The 23,903-nt window shown below is 39.0% G+C and overlaps 1 protein-coding gene across 4 annotated transcripts in view; it reads right to left on the reverse strand.

Annotated features, from left to right (window-relative positions):
* The window catches only part of LOC116266909 (cycloartenol synthase 2-like), a 59,245-nt gene that overhangs the window by 2,291 nt on the left and 33,051 nt on the right, over positions 1–23,903 (reverse strand). The window contains exons 7-17 of one of the 4 annotated variants that reach the window (XM_031648388.2): positions 22,769–22,957; positions 19,477–19,590; positions 19,260–19,382; positions 19,037–19,159; positions 18,864–18,962; positions 18,189–18,245; positions 8,003–8,049; positions 7,771–7,914; positions 2,514–2,691; positions 1,217–1,317; positions 187–1,087 (exon numbers count right to left, since the gene is read on the reverse strand). In XM_031648388.2, the coding sequence (XP_031504248.1) occupies positions 1,258–1,317; positions 2,514–2,691; positions 7,771–7,914; positions 8,003–8,049; positions 18,189–18,245; positions 18,864–18,962; positions 19,037–19,159; positions 19,260–19,382; positions 19,477–19,590; positions 22,769–22,957 (1,134 nt within the window). In that variant the 3' untranslated portion in view covers positions 187–1,087; positions 1,217–1,257. The other 3 variants (XM_031648389.2, XM_031648386.2, XM_031648387.2) reach the window with 3 other exon arrangements.

Here is a 23,903-nt window from a genome sequence, read left to right on the forward strand (position 1 = left end):
ACAGAAGCAGTCAAAATATCTATCACAGTGAGCACATTCCCAACACAACCAATTATAGGAAATCTGTAACACAACTAAATCCTGAGTATAGAGCATACCTGTCCTGCTTCAATCAGTGCAAGCATTGCCCATGCTGTATTGACCACATGCGAACGGTTCCCCTTTAGATTTGAATACACCTAATTCAGTATGCATTATCCAGAAAGCTTCCATCAGTGTCTACTCAAATACTGGAGAAGGCACTCTTTTTTGCTCAAAGAAAATGAGAATTTTAAATTATGAGCCACCTATTGCACATAGGTATGGTTAGAGGTACGGACCATTTTCAAAAACTTGGGTGTGGGGTAATATATATATATATATATATATATACAACATAAAAATATCTATGACAAGTAAACAACATAGAAAACATATGTCAACATAAACAAGGAAACAACATAGAAGATATATACCAACGGCTCTTGCAGCAGTGTGTTTAAAAAACCTATGAAAATTGAAAAACTATAAGCTTATGAACAAATTACTTATCAATCTCAAAGTCATCTGCTGCATATATTGCAAAGTTGCAATGGGATGAGGCTGAGCAGCCCCTTAGACAGTCAAATACAAACCACGACTCAGCATTGTGGAACTGGAATCTATGCCCCAAATGCTGAAACGGAACAAGTCAGTTACAGAAAATAACATAGGAGCATGCACAGACACACGTTATCTGAAAAAAAAATGTGGTTGCATACAAATGTAAAAGAGAAAGGGCAGACAATATGATTTTCAAAGAAGAAAAAGAAGAACAGTTGATGAAGGTCATAGAAGAAGGGCAGACGATTCTAAACCTACCACCGGAAGTAAACGGATAGACTCTTGGATGACAGGAGACTGCCGGAAAAAAAAGAAGCTTAAGTATGAAGCTTCAACAAAAAAAGCCCAAATCAGTGGACGGAGAAGTCGCTGAACAACAGCAGCTGCATCGCTCTTCGCCGGAGACATTGCCTCTCGCCAAAAACTGCCGGAAACCAATTGACGGAGCAGCCAACGTCGCCAGAGAACTCCATAGCCACTGCTGCTGTGGGTAATGCCTAGAGCCCTTGATAAAAGTCAAGGTTTCTGCATTTTGTTTAAAAGTTCACAAAAAAAGGAAAACAGAAGCCCTAATTTAAAGACGGTTTTGGACTCGGTCAACTTTTACCGAGTCCGAAAAATACCAGAGACGTACCTGGGTACATTGATCGTATCCGGTATGGTCAAACACGTACCTCAGCCACACCCAATGCGTACCGGTACCCATAATTGTACTGCTCCTTGTGACAGAGTGAGCTACATAATTGGGAAGAAATTTATGTATCTGGACTTAAATTTCTCTAGAGACTCGCTTAACGAGAAATTAGGTCCTGGCAGACAGCAATACTTATGTTTGGCAGCCTAAATCACTCTATCGATATATTGTCGAGCTGCTTATATATTTTCATAAGAGCGGCTAATGTTTCCTAAATATCCTTGTCAGTTTCATTTTGGACAGTAAGCCAAAAATAGACCAGGTGACATGAAAAATGCCCTGCTGAGGAAAAATTGATTTAGGTACAAGCAAATTCCATATGAACACTTGTATAAGGAGCTTAAGGGGTTGCTCTTTTGTTGGAGAAAGGAAAAACTTTCCCTGAAAATGTGGGACCTATGCATTTGAAGATCCATAGTCAGATCATTTTCAGAAAGGCCCTTTCACCTGAAAAAGACAAAAAGTTTGACCCTCAAAAATGTTCACCTATATTTTGCCTAAACAGAGGCTCTTCCCATTTAGAAACTCTTGTCAACAACAGAATTAGCATGAAAAAACCATCCTGCGAATATAATTGCATTCACTGAGAGCTGGTAGTGAAAAACCAGCATTATGATATAAAACCTAGCTTGGTCAGTCCTATAATAACATTCCGGACAGTATCTTCCTCCAATATCATAGATCAACAGTGACGTACAGACAAATCATGAGTCCATAAATTTCAATATTGAAAAATTTGAAGTTATACAAAAATGAAATCTTATTTTCTGAATACAGTGAAACTAGAAGGTCAAACAAGAAAATTAGACTATTCATAGTATTAAACCACCTGCTGTATAGTCAACAACTATGGTCTACCTACTTAGGAAAACTCATCTTTTTGAGAGATCAAGCATATTCCTTGTACTTGAGCAACATAATTGTGTTATCTTTTTGGCATAACTAAAATCAATTTAAATGATTGACCATAGGAAAATAAGCTCAAATCATGCATACAGTAAAAAGTAATTGATTCTGTACTACAATTTAGGTCACCAGATTGAAAAGATAATTTCTGCCGTTGTATGCCAAATGATAGCCACGAATGTACTGATGGCTGGATGAATCATATGGAAAAGCCCACCAAATTATTCATGAGGTTAACTGAATAATCACAAGCTCTGGGACAATTCTGTCATATTCATAAGTCTTGGAAACATAACAATTAGATACACTTGATGTCAAGAAAGGATCTTACCTTGTCCTGGGAAGAAAGGTAACTTTCACCCCAACCTCCAGATGGTAGTTGTTTCGCTAACAAAAACTCACATGCTTTTCGGATTCCAAAGCAATTCTGGTAGGTCATGCCACCAGCCACCAGCCCCTTAACACCAAACCATAAGCCGTATGTGAAGCAGACACCCCAACTACCATACCTATATCATGAGTACAATTGATGAGTCTCAAATTGTTACGTTGGTAAAGATCACAACTATAAATTTCATCAAAAAGTTCATTTCCATTCCAATTGAAAAATGTTAACTACCCATTATTGAATGGTAGAGCGTTGTCACAAATATTGTGTTTTGTTCGAAAAAAACACGATAAATACATTAAATATAAGTCAGCTGTATAAAACGTCAATAAAACGCATCTTTTTCAAAAAGACGTCAGAAAATTTAAAAAAAAAAAAGCAAAAATATGCACTTTTTTCGCATCTTTTTTGCGCTTTTTTACTGGATGTTAGATTTTTTTTTGAAGTGTTCAGCCAAACTGTGAGTTTCTATCTTTTAAATGTATTACATAAGAGAGAGAGGTGATTAACCAGAACATTAAGCATAATAAAGAAGAGAGTGCTGAATGGTGCATGTAGTAATGAAGATTAATTATGTAATAAAGAGAAGAGAGAGATGGATTACAGAAAATTAGTAGCAATAAAGAAGAAAGGGAGAGAGAGCCCAGCTGCTCCTACGAAACCCCTAACCCATATCACTAACTCCTTCATTAACTCAGCCTTCATATCATGTCGCTGAATAAATTGGGTCTAGCATGGAGACCAACAAAATCTATTATTTCCTAAATCTTACATATGACTATTATTTGCTTTTAATGTACTACTTTTCACCCACATACTATCATGTTTATGATTTTATCTAATCACTTTTCAAAGTCTAATTATTAGTTTTTTTATTTATTGTACTTTTACATAATTTTTAGGATTTTTTAATTTACTTAAAAATTTCTCAAGATTTTCCCGAGATATATAATTTTTCCCTATTATACCCGAGAAATAACTCGCCGTATAATACCCATACATGATATATGTGACAATGGTAGAGAGACATTTTGAGGAAGAAAACTTGATTTTTCTTGTGGCCTTCTGATTCCATTACTTTCTTCTTGCCCATGCCATTTTTCTTTTGACAAATGTGACACAAGTTCATCCTTTTGTTGGAAAATTTTAGAAAGCACAAAAAATATTATTTTCCTTTTGAGAACTTAAACAACAGAAAATATAAAGGTGAATAACTTTTAAGAGGAAAGTTTTCAAACATTAAAATTAAAAAGCAGCACAAATCTTGTCCGTTTCTACAAAAGAAAGCTCTCCTTGCAAATCAAGATACTTTGAAAACAAAGAATGGAATAGTTTCATGTTGGCATTTTTTCAGAATATTGTGATTTTTTCCTTTCTGTTTTTCTTCATTTTTCGAATTTTCACTTTTTTTCCAAAATTGGTGATAAAAAGTAGTGAGAATCCCTGAAATTTATCATTTCAATCAAGTTGTTGTGTATGAATATTGGAGAAGGAACATTCATCAAACCAACAATATACACTCTGATTTTCAAAATTTCTTACATTTTTTATTATTTATTGAGATTTTTGTAAATGGGGGTAAAAATGGAATTTGGGGCCATAGGGGTAGCTGGGAGTGAATCTATACCCATCCATCCCAAAAACAGGTTTTTATGCATATAAAAATGCACACAAATTCCTAATTATAAATATTAGAGTATGAAGGCAAAAATGGAAATTTAGACCACACTGAGTCTAAATTGGAATAGATTGATGATTGATGAACCTTAAAAGCCTCGTTAAGGAAAAAAAATCAGATTTCCAGGTTAGGAACTAAAAAGAAGATTTGAAACTGTATATATATATATATATATATATAGACACACACACACATTTGTAAAAAGTATATAACATAAATATAAATAAATATATATATACACACACACACACACACATATAGAGAAAGGTCATTTTGAAAATAGATTTTTTGAAAAAAGGAGAGGCAGCAGAGGGATGTGATATAAATTGGTGCTTTAGGGAAAGTTTGAGATATTTTTCTGCATTGAGGGTGGAGAAAAGAAAAAGTAAAAAAAAAAAGAGAAGCTATGTTACGCTGTTGTAGCAGCAGCGTAGGAAAAAGAAGGAAAGAAGGAAAGGATAAAACAGAACTATCAGAGAAAAAACAAAAAGAAAGAAGAAAGGGGGACGAAAGAGTGAAAGGAGGGAGAAAGGGAGAGAGGGGGCTCTGACCTTTCAGCCATCATAGGGCAAGGAAAAAAAAAAATTAAAAAAGAGAGGGAAAAGAAAAAAGTGTGCTGCATGGCAGCAGCAGAGGAGAGAAGAGAAGGGGAAAAGAGAGAAGAGGGACAAGAAAAAAAAAACCAGAGAGAAGGAAAGTACATACATACATACCTACACACAGAGATCATAGCCACAAATATCATTTTTGGGTTTTAAATAGCAAGGTGTTGTAGGGGCATAAAACAGCAAAGTTCTTTTTGAGGGGATGAAAAGGGAAAAGTTTTGGTAAATTTTGAAACAATTAATCTTTTGACAAGAACAAGAAAGGTGGCCAAAATCTTAAAACTAAAATGCAGAAAACATGAAAATAAAAATCTGTAACTAAAAATTGCAAAAACCACAAAAAAAACAGTGAAAAAACATGAGGAAAAGGGAAAAGGGGGAAAATGCAAATAAAACGTGTCTTTTTCTTTTCTTTTCTTTTTAAATGAGTTTTTTGTGTTTCATTTTGCTTACTAGTTTTTAATGTTTTAGATGTGTCTTTTTAATAATATGTATTTTCTATGGCTGACTCTGACTTTGTGGAAGTCCACTGGACAGCCCATCAGGGCCATGGTGCTGTCCAGTTTTGAAATTTTTATATTTTTTCATTCCATTTTCTCTCACACCTAGCCTCTCTCCCTCCCTCCCACCGCCATGGTGTTCCTCTCCCCTTTCCTCCGCCATCAACGCATCCACCCCCTCCAACGGCCACGAGCCACCGGCCTCCTCTCACCAGCAGGCCATTGGAGGGGATGGGATGAATACCTTAATGGAGGAGGGAAGGGAAGAAGGACGCCCCCCACCCCCCTTCCAACCCTCTCTTTTCCCTTTCTTAGTTTCCCTCCTTCCTCCCTCCGTGCTATGGCATTTGGCCGCCTCCGACAGCAGTCGCTCTTCTGCGCCGGTACCGTCACCACCACCCTCCTGTTGTTGGTGTCCTCCTGTTGTCGAGCAGAACGTGCAAGGGGAAACCAAAAGAATCCCCCTCCCTCCTCCCCACCATGGCATCCGGGTGCCACCGTCCTCTGGCCGGCACCTACTGCCTGCTAGAGGATGGTGGTAGCCGTCAAAGGGTGGCCAGGCACCATCGTGGAGGAGGGAGGGGGAATCAGACATGGTGGTGGGAGGAGGGTAGAGAGGGTCAGGGAGAGGGAAAGCAATGAAAAATAATTTTAAAAAAAAATCTAGACAGCATCAAGGGCCATCAACTCAGATGATCAGACTCATTACACATACATACACACACATCACACTATATATATATATATATATATATATATATATATATATATATATATATATATATATATCTGTGATATGTGAATCTCCAATATAATATGCTCCACTGTAAAATAATGTTCTATTGTGCTAGATAGAATAGTGTTTTACAATAATGCACATCCCTCAAGGGTCTATAAGAGGGCTGGTTATCTGTCATATGATGAATAAGTTTGGGGACCTGTTGGGCTTTCAGGGACCTGGCCAAGGTCGGGCTGGGCTGGGGCCGTAAAAATGGCCTCAGGCCAGATTGGGCCTAACAAGAATTGGACCAGCCTCGAGCCCGAGTTCGGGTTGACATTGGACGGTGCCGAGCCAGGCCCGATACAAATATTTTTATTAATTTAAAATATGTTTTTACACATTTTTCTTACTATATATACATAACATAAATATTTTAAATTTTTTTATTAAAATTGAACCGAGCTGGGCCGAGGATCGGGCTGCCAAAATGGCCTGGGCCCAACTTCGAATCGGGCGGACCCGGCATGGCCAAGCCCAATGCCCACCTTCTGTTGTTATTTCATTTTCAAGTCCCAGTAACTTCGGGCAGGATAGCATATTGGAGGACACAGGTCAAATCTTATCGGCGAAGATTGTTTTGTGTGTCGGCACATCATTTTTTGTGTTCGCCTTTTGTTATTAACGTGAACTTTTTGAATACATTTGTTTTGTATGAAAGGATCTGTAGAGGCATGTTTGCATGTAATGAAACTGAAAGACCTTTGATCGAAGACTTGTCATAGCTCCAAGGGATCCGTTGCATTTTCGTGTATATATATAAAAAAAAGAGTTAAAATTTAAGGTGTGACAGAACCACTTGGCATCATGAGATCCCAAATACATTATATGAACAATTAACAAATTCTCTAAGAAATATACATCACATATATGTATGTACTTGTGTGAATGTGCATGTATAATAGACCTCTGGCTATTAATTATCATTATTTTACTTAGTTAATCAAACATATTTGTCTTAAATATCTCATTACTGAGTATAAACTTAGACAACCTTTGACGGGTAAAAAATACAAATAGGAAGTTTTAAAAGCACCTTATGGTTGGTAGTAACAGAAAAGGTACGCTGTTATTGTTATGAGCATAACTATCATAAGATACTTTCTGTTAAGAACTTAAGCCAGCTATGATAGGAGTGGAAAATTTTAACATGTTACCCTCTTAGGAATTGCAAGAACCACAACTAACGTTTGAACACTTTGTTTTTAAAATATCTTCAAAACACACAATAATAATGAGAGTTGAAACTTGAAACCATGCCTAATTTCTATGACTCTCAAAAGTGTAATGCTCACACGTACTATAAAAGAAATAGCTAAGTGATTTAGACATGATTGAACATGCATTAATGATATCAGATATACTTGAAGAGCTTGATGCAAAAATAATGAGGACAAAAACTTATTTGAGTGTATCGATCTATTTATCTCAGCAACTTAGGCTAACAATAACAAGGTTTCAATCAGAACAATAACCAATTACCTTTTGATAATGTTGATAGTTTAGTTGCTATAAATATCATCCAGGTTAGGTCTATCTTAAGAACCAAATAATGCTCACAAAAAAAAATAATGATTCTTTAACTTCAAGCCTCCTGGTATCTTAAAAACGAAGTGTGGAAGAAGTGGCAAGAACTCACCATGATCCATCCGGTAACTGTATCTTTTGTATGAAATGAACACCTTTTGAAATACAAGCTTTAATATCTTCCTTCCGATGGCCAGGATATACCTTTCTAAAAGCTGTTAAAGCTTGAACAGCAGCTGAAGTGCACTCTACATATCTGAAGAGAAACTTGAAGTTGTTAGCACACAATAAATTATTACCCAGCAGATTGTAGTGACCAAAACATGGAATCAGAAAACACTCACGGGTAATCAATAACTATGTCACCAAATGTTTCAGCTGGATTGATCAGCTGAAAAAGAGAAAGGATTCATCAGGTTTTTAGAAATCCTAGAATGTGAAACCAAACAAAAGCAAGCATACCATATTAATCACCATTGGTGATTAATATGGTATGCTTGGATTCACCATGATGTTACAACTAATAATTGCATGAGGCTATCTGTAACTGAACAAATTCTCAAGGATCCTATATTCCTATTTATATTTGTTAGCAAAAGAAAAAAAATTTACACCTTGCAGGTTGCCAACATACCCTAGGTAACACAGCAGAGAGCTGGAAAAAGAAAATACACCATTTCCTATGGCATACATTGATTAAGTTAAGAGAACTAATCTTTGATTAACCTCGAAAGAATCCCTAACTCCTCTTTATATAGACTAGAGGAGAGGGATAAGTTACAAGAAAGTCATTAAAAGAAACATTATTACACAAGTGCCCTCTCAAGCCTAATACTGAGTATAAACCATTGTCACAAAAAACGCCGTTATTTTATAAAAAACGCGTATTATACGTTAAAAACGTTTTTACCGTATAAAACGGGAATAAAACGCGTTTTTTTCAAAAAAACGTTTAAAAATAAAAGACGCGTATAAAACGCGTTTTATACCCGTCTTCCACGTTTTTTAAGACATATGTTTTTAAAAGAAATGGCACGCGTGTAATATTTGTAAAAGAATTGGTTTTTTGTAACTTGGATGCTCCTTTTAATGGCAAAAACGTCTTTTTAAAGGATGGCATGCGTGTAATATTTGTAAACGAATTGGTTTTTTTTAACTTGGACGTTCCTTTTAATGGCAAAAATGTCTTTTTAAAGGATGGCACGCATGTAATATTTGTAAACGAATTGGTTTTTTTAAACTTGGATGCTCCTTTTAATGGCGAAAACGTCTTTTTAAGAGCGAAAACGTCTTTTTAAGAGAGAAAGGGGCTTATTAACTTCCCGCCATCCTCTCCTTTTTCCGTTTTTGATTTTCTCATTTCCCGCCTCTTGCTGGAGTTCACTTGCGAGGGGAAGGGGAAGAATTTATTAACTTTAAACTTTATTTTCAATTTCAACTTTATTTTCAATTTTTAAGTTGGCAAATTGTTTGAGACATGTACCTAAAATTTGTTGCTTATCTAGCTATTTTCCAATGTTTTTTTAATTTCTCATTTATTTTATTTTTATATAATTGTTAGGATTTTTTTATTTATTTTTTAAAAATTTACCGTCTTTTTCCCGTTTTATTCCCGAGATTTTTTTCCTCGCCGTATTATACCCGTTTTTTTTCTCGCCGTATTATACCCGTTAACGTCTTATGTGACAATGGTATAAACACGTCTTAACACTCCCCCTCAAGTTGGAGCGTATATGTCAAACAAGCTCAACTTGGAACAACAACTTTGGAATGGTCCTCTTGCAAGAGCTTTAGTAAAAATATCAGCAGTTTGCCCTGTAGTTGAAATATGGGAGGTACTTACAAACCCCTTTTGAATCATGTCTCTGGTATAGTGACAATCTACTTCAACATGCTTGGTTCTCTCATGGAAAGCAGGATTATTAGCAATAAACAGAGCAGCTTTGTTATCACCTAACAATTGCATAGGAAGAGGCACTTCCACAGTAAGATCCAACATCAGAGATCTAACCCACATAACTTCAGCAGTAGCCTGAGCCATAGCTCTATACTCAGATTCTGCACTTGATCTGGCAACCACTGTCTGCTTCTTACTCTTCCATGTAACCAAGTTGGATCCAATAAACACACAAAACCCAGTAGTGGATTTGCTGTCAAGGTGACATCCCGCATAATCAGCATCAACATACACAGATATAGTGAGAGATGTACCATTTTGAAAGAAGAGTCTCATTCCTGGTGAATTTTTCAGATACCTGAGAATCATCATGGCAGCATCCCAATGGACTTTCTTGGGCTTATCCATAAATTGACTCACTCTGCTGACAGCATAGGCAATATCAGGTCGAGTAACAGTGATATATAGGAGCTTCCCAACAATCCCTCTATATTGTCTAGCATCAACATCTTCAGTATCATCATCATACAAGCGAGTATTGATGTCCATGGGTGTAGAGGCAGGTCGACATCCTAGCATACATGTCTCTTGCAAGACATCAGTAACGTATTTCCTTTGGCACATGATAAGACCTTTCTGATTTCTGGCAAACTCAATACCTAGGAAATAGCATAGCTCACCAAGATCCTTGGTGACAAAGTGTCGTCCAAGGACGCCCTTGATGTTGGAAATCCCCTGAATATCATCCCCTGTAACAATGATATCATCAACATAGACAAGAACTATCACTGTACCTGTAGAAGTTTTCTTGACAAAAAGGGAATGATCAGCCGAAGAACGTCTGAAGCCCTCATTCTCAATATTCTCTGATAATTTTTGAAACCAAGCTCAAGGACTTTGTTTCAGACCATAAATTGCCTTTCTCAATCTACACACTTTCTGACACTCTCCCTCAGCAACAAACCCTGGTGGTTGCTGCATATACACTTCTTCATGTAGGTCACCATACAGAAAGGCATTTTTGACATCAAGCTGTGATAGAGACCAATTCTTGCTGACGGCAACAGCGAGAAGAACCCGTAAAGAAGCATGTCGTGCCACAGGAGAGAAGGTATCATAATAATCAACCCCATAAGTCTGAGTATAGCCTTTTGCAACCAGGCGAGCCTTATATCTCTCAATGCTGCCATCTGCTCTGTATTTAACAGTAAATACCCATCGACAACCAACAATAGCTGCATCAGATGAAGGAGTAACTAGTGTCCAGGTGCCTCTAGACTGAAGGGCATCCATCTCTTCTTGCATAGCTGCGGCCCATTTGGGATCAGAAAGAGCGTCCATGGGAGTCTGTGGAAGAGCTACAGCCGACAGTCCCTTGACAAACTGTCGGTAAGTAGGAGTGAGTCGAGCCATGGACAAATGACCAGAGAAAGGATGCATAGTGCAACTGCGTTTGCCTTTCCTTTGAGCAATAGGCATATCAAGTTCATTAATATGAGGACCAGTAGCATGCTCTGGAGAGTCCCCTGTGGCATCATCACATAAAGAATGGTCAGCAGGATTTGTGTGTTCAGGAAGTACCTTGGGCATGCTGGGTGAAGGCACAGGAGCACAGGGGGCAGGTTGAACAGGTTTAGTGCGACGTTGGTAGATAGCCCCAAAACGCGAAGCAACGGGTTGTGGATAACTCATGAGAGGTAAAGGAAGGTGGACTTCATCACTAAATTCAGGCACCCTTAATTGAGTTCCATTGGGAGAGAAATAAGAGGTGGACTCAAAAAATATAACATCAGCACTCACATAATATCGACGAGTAGAAGGATCATAACAACGATATCCCTTTTGAGTGCGGGAATAACCAACAAAGATCGTTTTGATAGCCCGAGGGGATAACTTATCTCTCCCAGGACCAAGCAACTGAACAAAGGCAACACATCCAAAAATACGAGGTGCAACAGAAAACAATTCTCTGTCAGGAAAAAGAACAGAGAAAGGAATAAGATCTCCCAACACGGATGACGGCATGCGATTAATAAGATAGCATGCTGTAAGAACAGCATCTCCCCAATAAGAATGGGGAACATGGCTGTGTATGATAATGGTTCTGGCGACATCAAGAATATGGCGGTGTTTTCTTTCAGCAACCCCGTTTTGTTGAGAGGTATAGGCACAAGAAGTTTGGTGAATGATACCCTTATCCCTGAAAAATTGTTCTAAAGAGGAAGCACAGAACTCAAGAGCATTGTCAGAGCGCACAATCTTGACACAAGTATCAAACTGAGTCAGAATTTCATTGATAAAATTTTTGATTACATGACCCGCTTCAGATTTGTGTTTCATAAGAAAAACCCAACTAACACGACTGTAATCATCAACAGCAACAAGATAATACTGATGACCCTGAAGGTCAGGAGTACGACTCGGGCCCCAAACATCAAAATGAAGTAACTCAAACACAGAGTGGCTACTTCTACTAGACCGCGGAGGAAAAGATGACCGACGGTGTTTGCCTAATTGACAAGACTCACATTGAAAAGACGACTTATGAGACAGCTGAGGGAGAACATGCAGCAGTTTCTGAAACGGGAGATGTCCAAAACGTAAATGCCAAGTATAAGCCGAGGATGAGGACGACCCCGACGAGGTAGATCCAGCAAAGGGAAAGGAGTGCACTAGCCTGTAGAGACCTCCCTGTTCACGGCCACTGCCAATCACCCTGCCCGTCAGTATATCCTGAAACACAAGAGAGGAAGAGTCAAATATAGCACGACAATTTAATTCTCTGGTAATCTGACTGATAGAAAGTAGGCTATGGGGGAATTCTGGTGCATGAAGAACGTGCTGCAGCGGCAATGATGAAGTAAGTTGGACCTCTCCATGTCCAACAACTGGTGAATCTTTTCCATCTGCTAGAATAACCGAACGACCCGGTGGAGTAGGGACGTAAGAGGTGAATTGCGTCTTATCCCCACAGAGATGTGTCGATGCACCAGAATCAATAAGCCAATCTGTAGTGTCAGGAGGAGAGCAGACTGTACAGGCAGAATACATACCAGATGAAGAAGCACTCGCAGCGGTAGGAACAGTAGAAGTGGTCGGACCAGGGGATGGATGGGCGCTGTCGCCAATCAAGTGCCTCAACTGAGAGAGAATGTCATCTACATGCAACTCACTGGAGGAGGCAGTGTGCTGAGGCTTAGGCTGCTCAGGAGAATCAGTAGATACAGTCTGATTTGCAAAAGCTGGACGACCATGTTTCTGCCAACACTTATCCACAGTATGACCAATGCGGTGACAAAACTGACATACAGGGCGCGAAGGGGTATTGCCACGGCCACGGCCCCCTCGTCCTCTGGCAAAAAAGGGTCCACCTCTGCCACGAGTAGCAAGCATAGCAGAAGTGGTATCAGGAACAGTCGATGCAGAGATCGGAATTCTGCTGAGCCTACTGTAAGCCTCATCAATAGGAGGAATCGAGGGACTAGTAAGCATTTGGTTCTTTGCGGATTCATAAACAGAGTCTAAACCAGAAAGAAAGACCCCTACCATAAGCATATCTCTGTATGCCTTTTGTTGTTCACACTTGCATGCGGGAAAGTAGCTATTCAGTCTCTCAAACATGGACTTGAGACTAGAATAATAAGTGTGAAGAGGTCTGCCATCTTGTCGCATCTGATGGATATCATGATGAAGCTGCATAATGCGCGTTTCATTTCTTGCCTGTGAATAAGTGGCAGCAAGGGAATCCCACATATCCTTTGCACTGTCCTTGTGCAAGACTTCATTTGCAATTTCTTGTGAGAGAGTACCAACAATCCATACCATAACCAATGAATTATCTTTAAACCAAGTAGTATATTTTCCTACCTTCTGTACGGGCTCGGGCTCCAATATGAGATGTTCCTTCTCATGGGCGATCAAAATTCTTTTTACTTGCATGGCCCACATCTCGTAATTACCCCCATCCATTTTGGTGATAATGCTGGAAAATGGGGAACTCTTCATCTCTCCCGACGATACAAAGGAAGAGGTATTAGCGCCACTACTAATTTCAGACATCTTTCAACACAAAGGAGGAAACCGAGCCACGGAATAGGAAGTGCAGGCAAAAGAATACAATCACATATCGAAAGACAACATGCTGATCATGAAGCAATATGCAGTTAACGCAGGTAGCAATCCAGAAGTCTGATCGGCGAGAAGAGGCAACAGCAGAGCTGAACGAAGAGAGATACCAGAGACGACGCTGAGAAGAAAATCAGCGTGCAGAACCACGGGCAGAGCAGCGGCGGAACAGCGGCGGAGCAGCGTGCAGCGGAGGAGCAGCGTGCAGAGCAGCGGCGGAGCAGCATGCAGCGGAAAGACGCAGAGAGGAAAAATCAGCGTTGAGGCGGCGGTGAAGGCAGACGGGCGGCGGCGGCGTAGGCGGACGGGCGCAGGCGGACAGGCGCAGACAGACGGGCGGCGGCGGCGCAGGCGGACGGGCGCAGGCAGACGGGCGCAGGAGGCACAGGCGGAGGCGGCGATGGACAGCGGGCGGCAATGGACAGGGCGGCAAAGGGCGGCGGCGGCGACTGACGCCGATGAGGCGGCGGCCGGCGCCGCTCAGTCGGCGACAACTCGCTGAGGAGGAGACGGCTGGAGCTCTGATACCATGATGAAGTTAAGAGAACTAATCTTTGATTAACCTCGAAAGAATCCCTAACTCCTCTTTATATAGACTAGAGGAGAGGGATAAGTTACAAGAAAGTCATTAAAAGAAACATTATTACACAAGTGCCCTCTCAAGCCTAATACTGAGTATAAACACGTCTTAACATACATAATACTACAATTGTTTCTATGTAATATGACAGATTTCATGTTCTATGTTTTTCCTTTTTTCATATGCTCAACAACCACTTTTTCTTCTTCTTCTTCTTCTTCTTCTTCTTCTTCTTCTTCTTCTTCTTTTGGCTACACGAGTTATTTTCATATTGATATATCTTTAAGGAACAAGTTTCAGAGCAAAGCAATAAAATGCAGATTCATTGGGCGTGCAGATGAGTATAATGGATACCAATGTTATGATCTTGTTGCCAAGCAGGTAAAAATTTCTAGCAATGTGGGGGTTTCATGAACATAATGTTGAAGATTACAACAAGAAATGATGGCACTGAATGAAGAAAGCCAAGGGATGAACCATCTTTGATAAAAACAAAAGATTTGAAAGAACTATTTTGCAATTTGTAAGAATATATTTGTTTGAAGTCATATGAAAAGAGACACCTGGACCAAGACTCGATGAGCACATATTGGGAATTGATGATATAAATATAGAAGACCTCAGAACAGATCCATTGAGAAGAGGTTGTAAATCTTCGACTAATTTAGAAGGAGCTGTTGCAATATTGGTTGAAGATTATTCTTCTTTGTTTGGTGGGAGGTCATAGACACAGCCACCTTCTTCTTCCATTTAAGATTGTTAAAGATACAAAAGGGGTTTTCTGAAATATTAAGAAGTTAGAGAGGATCTCTTTAAATGTTTTGTTATTTTTATTGGACTTCCTTTGTAATTTCCCTAACCATAATCTCTTAATAGAGATTAGGGTCACGTAATGGAAAAACACTTTTCCGCCTCTTTCTCTCTCTCTCTCTCTCTCTCTCTCTCTCTCTCTCTCTCTCTCAACATGGTATCAGAGCAGGAGTTGGCGTCGACGGCAGGGTGCATTTTCCGGCGACCACATTCTCCGGCGACCACATTCTCCGGCGACCACATTCTCCGGCGAACAGCCAAGTGAGTTCCTTTTTTTTTATCGTCCTCTCCCTTGTCATCGCTACTCTTTATTCCCTCTTATCACCCAATAAGCAGACGGTGAGGGAATAGGGGTTGGGCGTGCCGTGTGAAGGAGGACCTGATCACGCATATGTGGAAGGCGTGATCAAATCCTCATATTGGTCGTATGAAGCAGACTGTTGTGAGTGCAACGTGACGTGTGACGCTGTGGTTTGTGGAGTTCGTGGAGGCTACTTCAACGGTGACTAGAACTTCATGTTCATCGTGTGAAGTAAAGTGTCGTGGATGCTTTGTGGATTCTATATGCTGCCTATAAACTCAGTTTTGATATGATCAGAATTTTTCTATAGATCGTGGTTAAAAATTCAGTAAAGTAAGGCTGCGTGAGGACTGCTGCTGATCCTTAGTACAATTTTTTTTATTTCGTGGATTCCTTTGACACGTGGACAAGAAGTTTTTATGAGAACCAGCTGCTGTTATTAGTCGCAGCAGTCTTCAGTCGTTGGGAGTTCATTCTTTTGTTTTCAGTCATCGGCTGAAACAGACCTGTAAGTGACTGAAACAGATCTGTAAGTGACAGTGATTTCCTACCCTCTTTCTTTAAACTTGTGCGTCAATCTGGTCTTCTTTATTTACTATGGCTGAAAACAGTAAATCTGAAGGGTCTATTGACTACAAGATGGCTGGGAATTCCTTCTCTTATGGAACCACGATTAAACTTAATGGCTCAAATTATGAAATATGGTCTAGGGTATTCATAATGTCGGTGGCTGGTCATAGGAAGAAATATATTCTTGAGGAAGATGAACCTATTGAGAAAAAAGGGATATATGCTGCGTGGGATGAAGATAATTATATTGTTATGTCTTGGATTATGAATAGTGTGGAGTCTCATATAGCCCCAACTATTGCATATTATACCAAGGCCAAGGATATGTGGTCTTTCTTGAGAAAGACATACTCGCATGCCACTAATGTAATCAAAATCCTACAACTAAAAGAGGAGTTATGCAACATTCGACAAGGGGATCAGGACCTATCTCAATATTTTGCTACATTGACTGCTGCATATGAACGGTTAAAGGCTCTTCGTCCACCTTGCCAGCATTGTTATGCATCACACGTTGAGACTGGTATGGTGGCGAAGTTCCTATCTGGCCTATCTTCAGAATACTCTGTGGCAAAGTCTCAAATTCTAACAGGCAATGAACTTCCAGATTTAGCAGACACGTATAATTGGCTGAGTCGTTTTACAGCTACTCTTACTCAAACTACGCATGACACACCAGTCTCTGCACTTGTGATATCAGGAGGACGGGGCCCTAGTTCTTTTGGAGGCACTAGGGGACGTGGTACAGGCCATGGTGCAGGACGTGGCAGATTTCAGTGCTCTTATTGTGGCAAAATTGGTCATCTAGAGGGTCGTTGTTGGGACAAACATCCTCACCTCAGGTCTAATTTTTCCTATGGACGTGGTGAAGGTAGAATCACCACAAGTAAAGGGCCTTCTTCATCCCAAGCAACTCATTCAAAGGCAACAATATCTATGGTTGAGTCTTCTACTGATCCTTCTATATCTATGTCATATTCTCTTAACTTAAGTAAGGATGAATATGATCGTGTTCTTACTCAGAGGTCTGCCTCTACATCTACCTCTACATCTACCAATGCTACTGTTATCTCTCATGCTGCCTTTTTTTTGTAGCATCACTCTATAGCTTTCTCTCTTTCTTCACCTTCAAGGACTTTAATTCTCCATTCTCTATCTTTGCAACCTTCGGTTTGTGTTTGGATATTTGACCCACAATCCTCCTCCCTTAATATGAGTCTCAAGAAAGCGAGCCCAAAGACAAGGATGTTGCTAGGAAGCCTCTTAATACCAAAAAAACAACAGAGATCTTATGATGGCATCCTTCATGAGGCAGCTTGACAATGCTTTCACAGCATGAATAAAAACCAATAGCTTGGACGCCATGTAAAAATAACAGCTCTAAAAAAGTTGGTGGAAAATAGACTTGTAAAAATAACTGCTCTCAAAAAAGAGATGGAAAATAGACTTGAAGGAACACTCAAGAAAGTAAACAAATGATTTCTCACTTCTCATAGATTCACAAAGAAGATAAATAGTGGGGGAAAGCATCCTCGCATTATATATATATATACATATATATATATATATATATATATATATATATATATATATATATATATTGCCTTACTAGCCATTGGGGCTTTTCCAACAGATCTAAAAGAGCTTTCAACGCCTCGTCCACTTTGCCAAAAGCCACATTTGACCAGACCAAGAAAATATAAAATAGAGAAAGTAAAACACAGAAAAATGCAGAAGTACAAAAGAAAATATATTACATTAACCCTAAATACAAAGTATAGTTAAGATATACATATGTATATATATATATATATATATATATATATATATATATATATATATATCTGTGTGTGTGTGTGTGTGTATAGATTCCATGTATATATACATATATATAAAGAAATTCAAAATATAATTAGTATGTACAATACAGACTATGAATTTAACAGGTAATTCCATAATCAAAACAGGGTAATGTTAAAACAAGTGGAAACTCCTGTTATCAATCTTTTCCCAAAACAAAAGATTTGTTGTCTAATAAAACTGCAACGATTTCCTTTTAACCAGGAATCAATAAGGGATATCTACAATGGACTGTCAAACTGAAGGCTGCGATAAGGAAAGCTTGAATTCGCAAAACACATTAAAGGAGATGATTTCAAATCAGAATACAGCAAAAGAAAAGAACACCAACTTAATCTGTTAAAGGAAATAACCAAGGAAGACAAAAAACAGTGTGCAAGATGTTACCTCCAACCATTCATATGATCTTGTTAACTCATATGTTGCAAAACCACCACCACTATTCTGTGACAAACCCCACAAAGGAATCAGCAAGTTAATTCAAACGTACTTCAATCAGAAGCGTAATTATGCTTGAAAACACAGTCCCCTATGAGAGAAGAAGTGGAAGGTTAGAAATTTAAAAGTTGCTTAACAATGTTAAGATTAACTCCATGTCAAGTTTGCTGATTGTCTTCCAAGAACAATGTAGTCAAGATATTTACATGTGCCGATAGGAAAAGGAAAATAATTGTTGTATTAAAGGATAAGCTTTCTTCTTAGGAATAAATCATTTTGAGTCACAGTCTTATGCAGAATCTAGTCTAAAAAATTAGAATGATCTCATCAAAAAGAATTAGCTGCTTATTCTTTAATTTGGAAGGAAAACTCATTGCAAATTGCAAAAAACTGGATCAAGAAATAGCATAATCCTTAATCACATCAAGTAAAAGAAACATTCTCATCTATACAGATAAGAAAGCTAATACGAGTTGCTGCATAATATACTGGATGGCCTACTATAATCTTCATCTGCATCCTTCCATGTCACATACCTCAAAGCATGAAAATGAAACTTATGATCATTTGAGATTGAAATCAATAATCCTTTAAAGTCAATTAATGGTAAAGGATCCAGCTTGCCTGCAGAGATAGAATCACATTCACAGCATCATACAATCGTTCTGCAGCCAGAGGTTCTCCAACCACTTTTGATGGTAACTTTGAAAGTAGAAGAGCAGCCTACAAATGAAAGAAGAGCCTAAGTGAATATGTTTGAGTTAAAAATTAATATTCAAGGCACCAGATTTTGTCACCTTCAATCCTTCAGCAGTACAATCTGAGATTGGCCATCCATGATCAGCTGTTGAGAAAGGCCATGCACCTTTTGATATGTGGCGATACCAGAAAGTAAGATCACCAGGGCAATCATCTAGAACCTTTAAAACAAGAGATAAAGCAGCAATAAAAAACTAGAAACCACAAAGTTAGCTTCAAAAGGTTAAAGAGTATCACTGAATGACATGACAGCAGACAAACCTGTGAATTCTTTATGTAGTCATGTGCTTTTCTAAGAGCCACATCACAATCCTCAAATAGTTCCGCAGATATTATTGATTGAACAGCGAAAGCAGTATCCCATAACTGACTTCCATTATAGCCCTGTCCAAATATATTGGAAACAAATGATACCCTTTACAAGTTATGTAAGGCTCCTGTCAACAGGATTGAACTATTAAACACTAATTATGCTTACCTTCATTTTCATGCCATCTTCAGCAACCCAAAGATAATCTGGTATTCTTGCAAGATGCAATGTAAATGCCTCTGAGTTTGGATCTTCGACCCAGCAACAAAGCATATTCAAAACCTGCCAATTCAAGAACTTGTTAATCATGTCTTTTTGTTAAAGAAACCAGTGTAACCTAAGGTTGATTGAATACTAAGGAACTTTAAGATGTCTTAGGAAGGGCTTTTTTTGGCATGACAAGGGATGCGAAGCAGGATTCCTTTGGAAAAATACACAATACAAAGATGGACAGGCATTTATTCATAAAAAAAAAAAGTATTCTGATTCTTATAGTAGGAAGACATTGTGCAATCTGGTAAATGTGTCTTTGTAGGAGTTTTGGAAATTCACATCCAGCAGTTCCAAAGGCAGGCATTTTTAGCAGTACGCATGTAGGAAACATGTGTAATTGCTGAAGTTTTTGTATAATGTGATTGTTATGTTTGATTGATGTGAACGTTATAAGCTTTTTATTTGTAGTGCCATTGGGCGGTGATGCAATTGAATAAATTTGAAGGGTAGAAGTATTAATAATGTATGACGGCTAGCTAAGAGTATTGACTGAATGTGTAACCCTCTTATGGAGGCCTTTTGAGGTATGGGTGTACTCGTCAACTCGTGAAGTGAACCAACCTCGTGGAAGCTAGTCTTATTGTGAATATGCCCTCATAATGATATTAAGAAAGAATAATTGATGGGAGACCAATGAGTTATGGCAATATGTTTGGAATGTGTCTCGTCCTCACTATTGGACTCGCCTACTTGGAGCACAGGCGATACAAAGCCCTAGGATAACGTTGTGTGATGTGCTTAGAGCGTTGGGTTTCCGCCTTCCCAACCTGGGTGTCCTAGGGAAGACTGAGCAACTCTCCTTGGAATTCACACATCCATAGATGATTGCTCTAACGCTGCAGCGTGAATAAATCAGTATTATTTCGGGTCACCACGAAGGTTGTTTCCCGACTGTAGGTCGTCCGTGGTGTGCACGCGTCTGTGTTTGCACCCACATGAGCTGTCAATTCACTGAATTGAATGTAAATGAAACGAATGTGAATGAAACGAATGTGAATGTGCTTAATTGAATATGATCTATGGATTGTGGCTATTGATAAGTCCCTACATATTGTGGAATATGTGAGCAACTCCCATGACAAGTCTTATGATTGCATATGCTTATCATGACAACGTAGTGTTTTTGTTTCTGTATATGTTATATCCATATTTGAGTCCTATAGAGGGTTAAGGATTCATCTGGTTTGTTGCCATAGAAGGCTAAGCCTTTGATGTTTATTTTTTTTTAGGTTTTGGTGTTGGCGCGTCATGTTTTGGTCTCATAGATGTTTTGTTTTTGTTAGACATCAATGTTGTAGTTTTGGAGCATTTTTGTCGTGTGTGTCATTGAGAAAGATGAAGTGATTTTGTATAAACTGAACTTGCTACATAATGGAATGTTTGCCCCCCATTGTCATTTTGATGTGCATAGCTCTTTTTAATTTTTTTGTCATCGCACCTTGACGTTTTACGTTTTTAACGAAAAAAATATTTGGAGGTAAAAGGGTTGGGGTGGGACACTTTTTCATCTACTAAACCAAAATATCCAGCTATGATGACTACCACTATGGAGATTGTTCGGTTGAGAGGTTTTCTCAATGACACAATGTGCATATTGAAGAGCCTTTAGAGATTTATGCGATCACAATTGTGCAATATAAAATCAAACATTTTTTAACTACATTGCAATTGAACATCACTAGGTTCGAGAAGAGTACCTAAAGAAAACCATCAGCCTATTTATATGCACTGAATGTCAGTTGGGATACTTCCATATCAAAGCTTTGGCATCACCTTATTTTTCTTTTGTCCCCGAAAAACTGCCCCATTAGACTGTATATTCAAAGTTGGTGTCAAAATACCTGGTTACCTAATTTTATGTATATACTATATATATGAGTAGTCTACATGTATATGCATATGACTGTATGTATACATCCAACATATGCACATGATTAAGTTCTGTCAGCTGTACTTCTTTTTTCATTGCTTCCTTTTGTTGATTTTATTCTTCTTTCTTTTTGGTTGATCCAGTGAAAGGCTGAACTAAGCTAGTTGTTGATTTGTAGCCATTGAAACTTGCTCAACAGCTAGGTCCTCTATCTCTTGTATGGATACACCTATGTCACACAGACTCAACCAAACAGCAAACCACCCGAATCGACACAACTCGGGTGCAGGTATGGGTGTGCTTCCGACACGGCAGCAGGTGCGGTCAACACAAAGCCGGTGTGAACAAACCACCTCAACGTCATTTTTGTCCTTTTTTTATTTTTTTTTTAAAGTAGCTGGTATGGGTGTGCTTCTGTTTTAAAGTTTTTTCTGTTTTGCTGCATCTGTTATATTGTTTTTAGTATTTGACTGCATACTTTTGTAGTTTTAATACTAGATATTATATGATTCTCACAACCTTTTGCTGTTTATAAGTTTTCTTAATCCAGGAACATGTTTTCTTGTGTATTAATTGCATAAATATTGTTAATCAGTTTTGTTATATATACATATACATATGCAGCTTATAATTTCTATAAATGTATTGCCAGTTTTTTAATCAGTCTTATATATGTTATTTGTAATATATATGTATATTTATGCAGTTATAAATTTATAGTACTGATATCAGACTCCAGAGTATATATATTACATAGCAGAAATAGAATGCTACAGGTTTTGGAATCTAGGATAACTCTGTTATACTGTATATATATATATATATACACACACACACACCACACCCTTGCAGCATCCGCACGATGTTTTTTTGAAATTTGCCACACCCCCCACCTGCATCTGCACCTGCACCCACACCCATGTGACATTGGTATATATTCAGACTGAGCACATCTGTATTATGTGGCTTGTGAAAAAAAATTTTGATGTTTATTGAATTATTATTTCATTCAGATTTACTTTGTGAGTGTGTTACCCTTGCTGAGCATTGTGATAATGCATTTAGGTTATTATGAACTTATTGCCAAGTGTGGGTTCATGTTGGATCTCTTTGTGGACTTCTCCATACCATGTCATTACACAAAGAAGACAAACTCAATTAATACGAAAGGCATAAACCACATTATTCAGTGTGACTCTCATTGCATTTTATTTAATTTCACATGCACACTAGAAGAAAAACACTATCTCCATAGCATCATGTTCAGGGAATAGGAAGACGGCATAGCATATTTGAAGTCTTTTCATTGTAACATACCTTGTTCACTGGACCGATGCAGATATACCGAGTATTTTCATCCTCATAGTGTATATGCTGCATTACTGTATGTAGAGACTTCTTCCTTAAAATGGACCCAGGCCAATGCATCAGGATTGGTTCACCGATCTTGTGAAGAGTTGCCCAAAAAATGTCCTGTATGAGTGGATGTGGATAATAGAGATCCTCCTGTAGTAAAAAATGACAGCAAAAATATTTAAAAAGAGGGGTGAACATGAAAATACAAAGACTAGAGTTTAAATAAAGCGAATGCTAGAATGCAGAAATTTTCTGCCTTTATGATTCGACTTTCACTAGAAGAGAAACACATGAGACACCCTTCTTAGACAACATGAAATTGTTGAGCTTGTACTAAAATATCCAGGACCTTACAAATTGTTGACATCTGTATGACAGGGTTGGGTCTGGGCCAGACCCGAGACTGTCCCTTAAATATGTCTTCTAACCCTAATTTTATGAAATGAATGAAGTTTAAGAGAGAGAAAGGGTGTGGCCGCAGCTAGTGAGCACTGTCCATTACCTTCTCGTGTCACGTGGTTTTTTACCCTCGTTCTTGAGGGGTTTTTCCACGTTACATCATGTGTTCGTGTGTGGTGCTTGTTTCCACATGGTATCAGAGTCTGCCATTGCCGGTGTTGTTTGTGTGTGAGACCACCGTCCGTCGTCTGCCTGAGCTGCACGGCGTCCTCAGCTGCCATCGCTGCTGCTGGAACTCTTCTTCCGAACCCCCGAGCCTTTGACCTTGCTCGTTCCCATCTACTGTCTGTTTGCTTGTTCCCTTCATCCTCAACTGCCATCGCTGCTGCTGGGACTCTTCCACCGAACATCCGTTGTCCGTATGCTCGTTCTCGTTGTCCTCAGCTGCCATCGCTGCGCCCAAGCCGTTGAACTCACTCGAGCTACCTGCCGCCTTCGCCTGAGCAACCGTTGCCTGAGCTACCACTGCCTTCGCCTGAGCGACCATCGCCTCAGCTACCTGCCACCGTCCGTTGCTGCCATCGCCTGAGCAGCAGACTACGTCGCCCGAGCTGTCGTCTGAGCCTTCGCCTGAGCCTGCTGCGTCGCCCGAGCATTCAGCCGACCCCTCTGCAGCCACCAACGGAGTCTCTCACCC

This window comes from Nymphaea colorata, chromosome 13, assembly GCF_008831285.2.
Source record: "Nymphaea colorata isolate Beijing-Zhang1983 chromosome 13, ASM883128v2, whole genome shotgun sequence".
Taxonomy (NCBI): domain Eukaryota; kingdom Viridiplantae; phylum Streptophyta; class Magnoliopsida; order Nymphaeales; family Nymphaeaceae; genus Nymphaea; species Nymphaea colorata.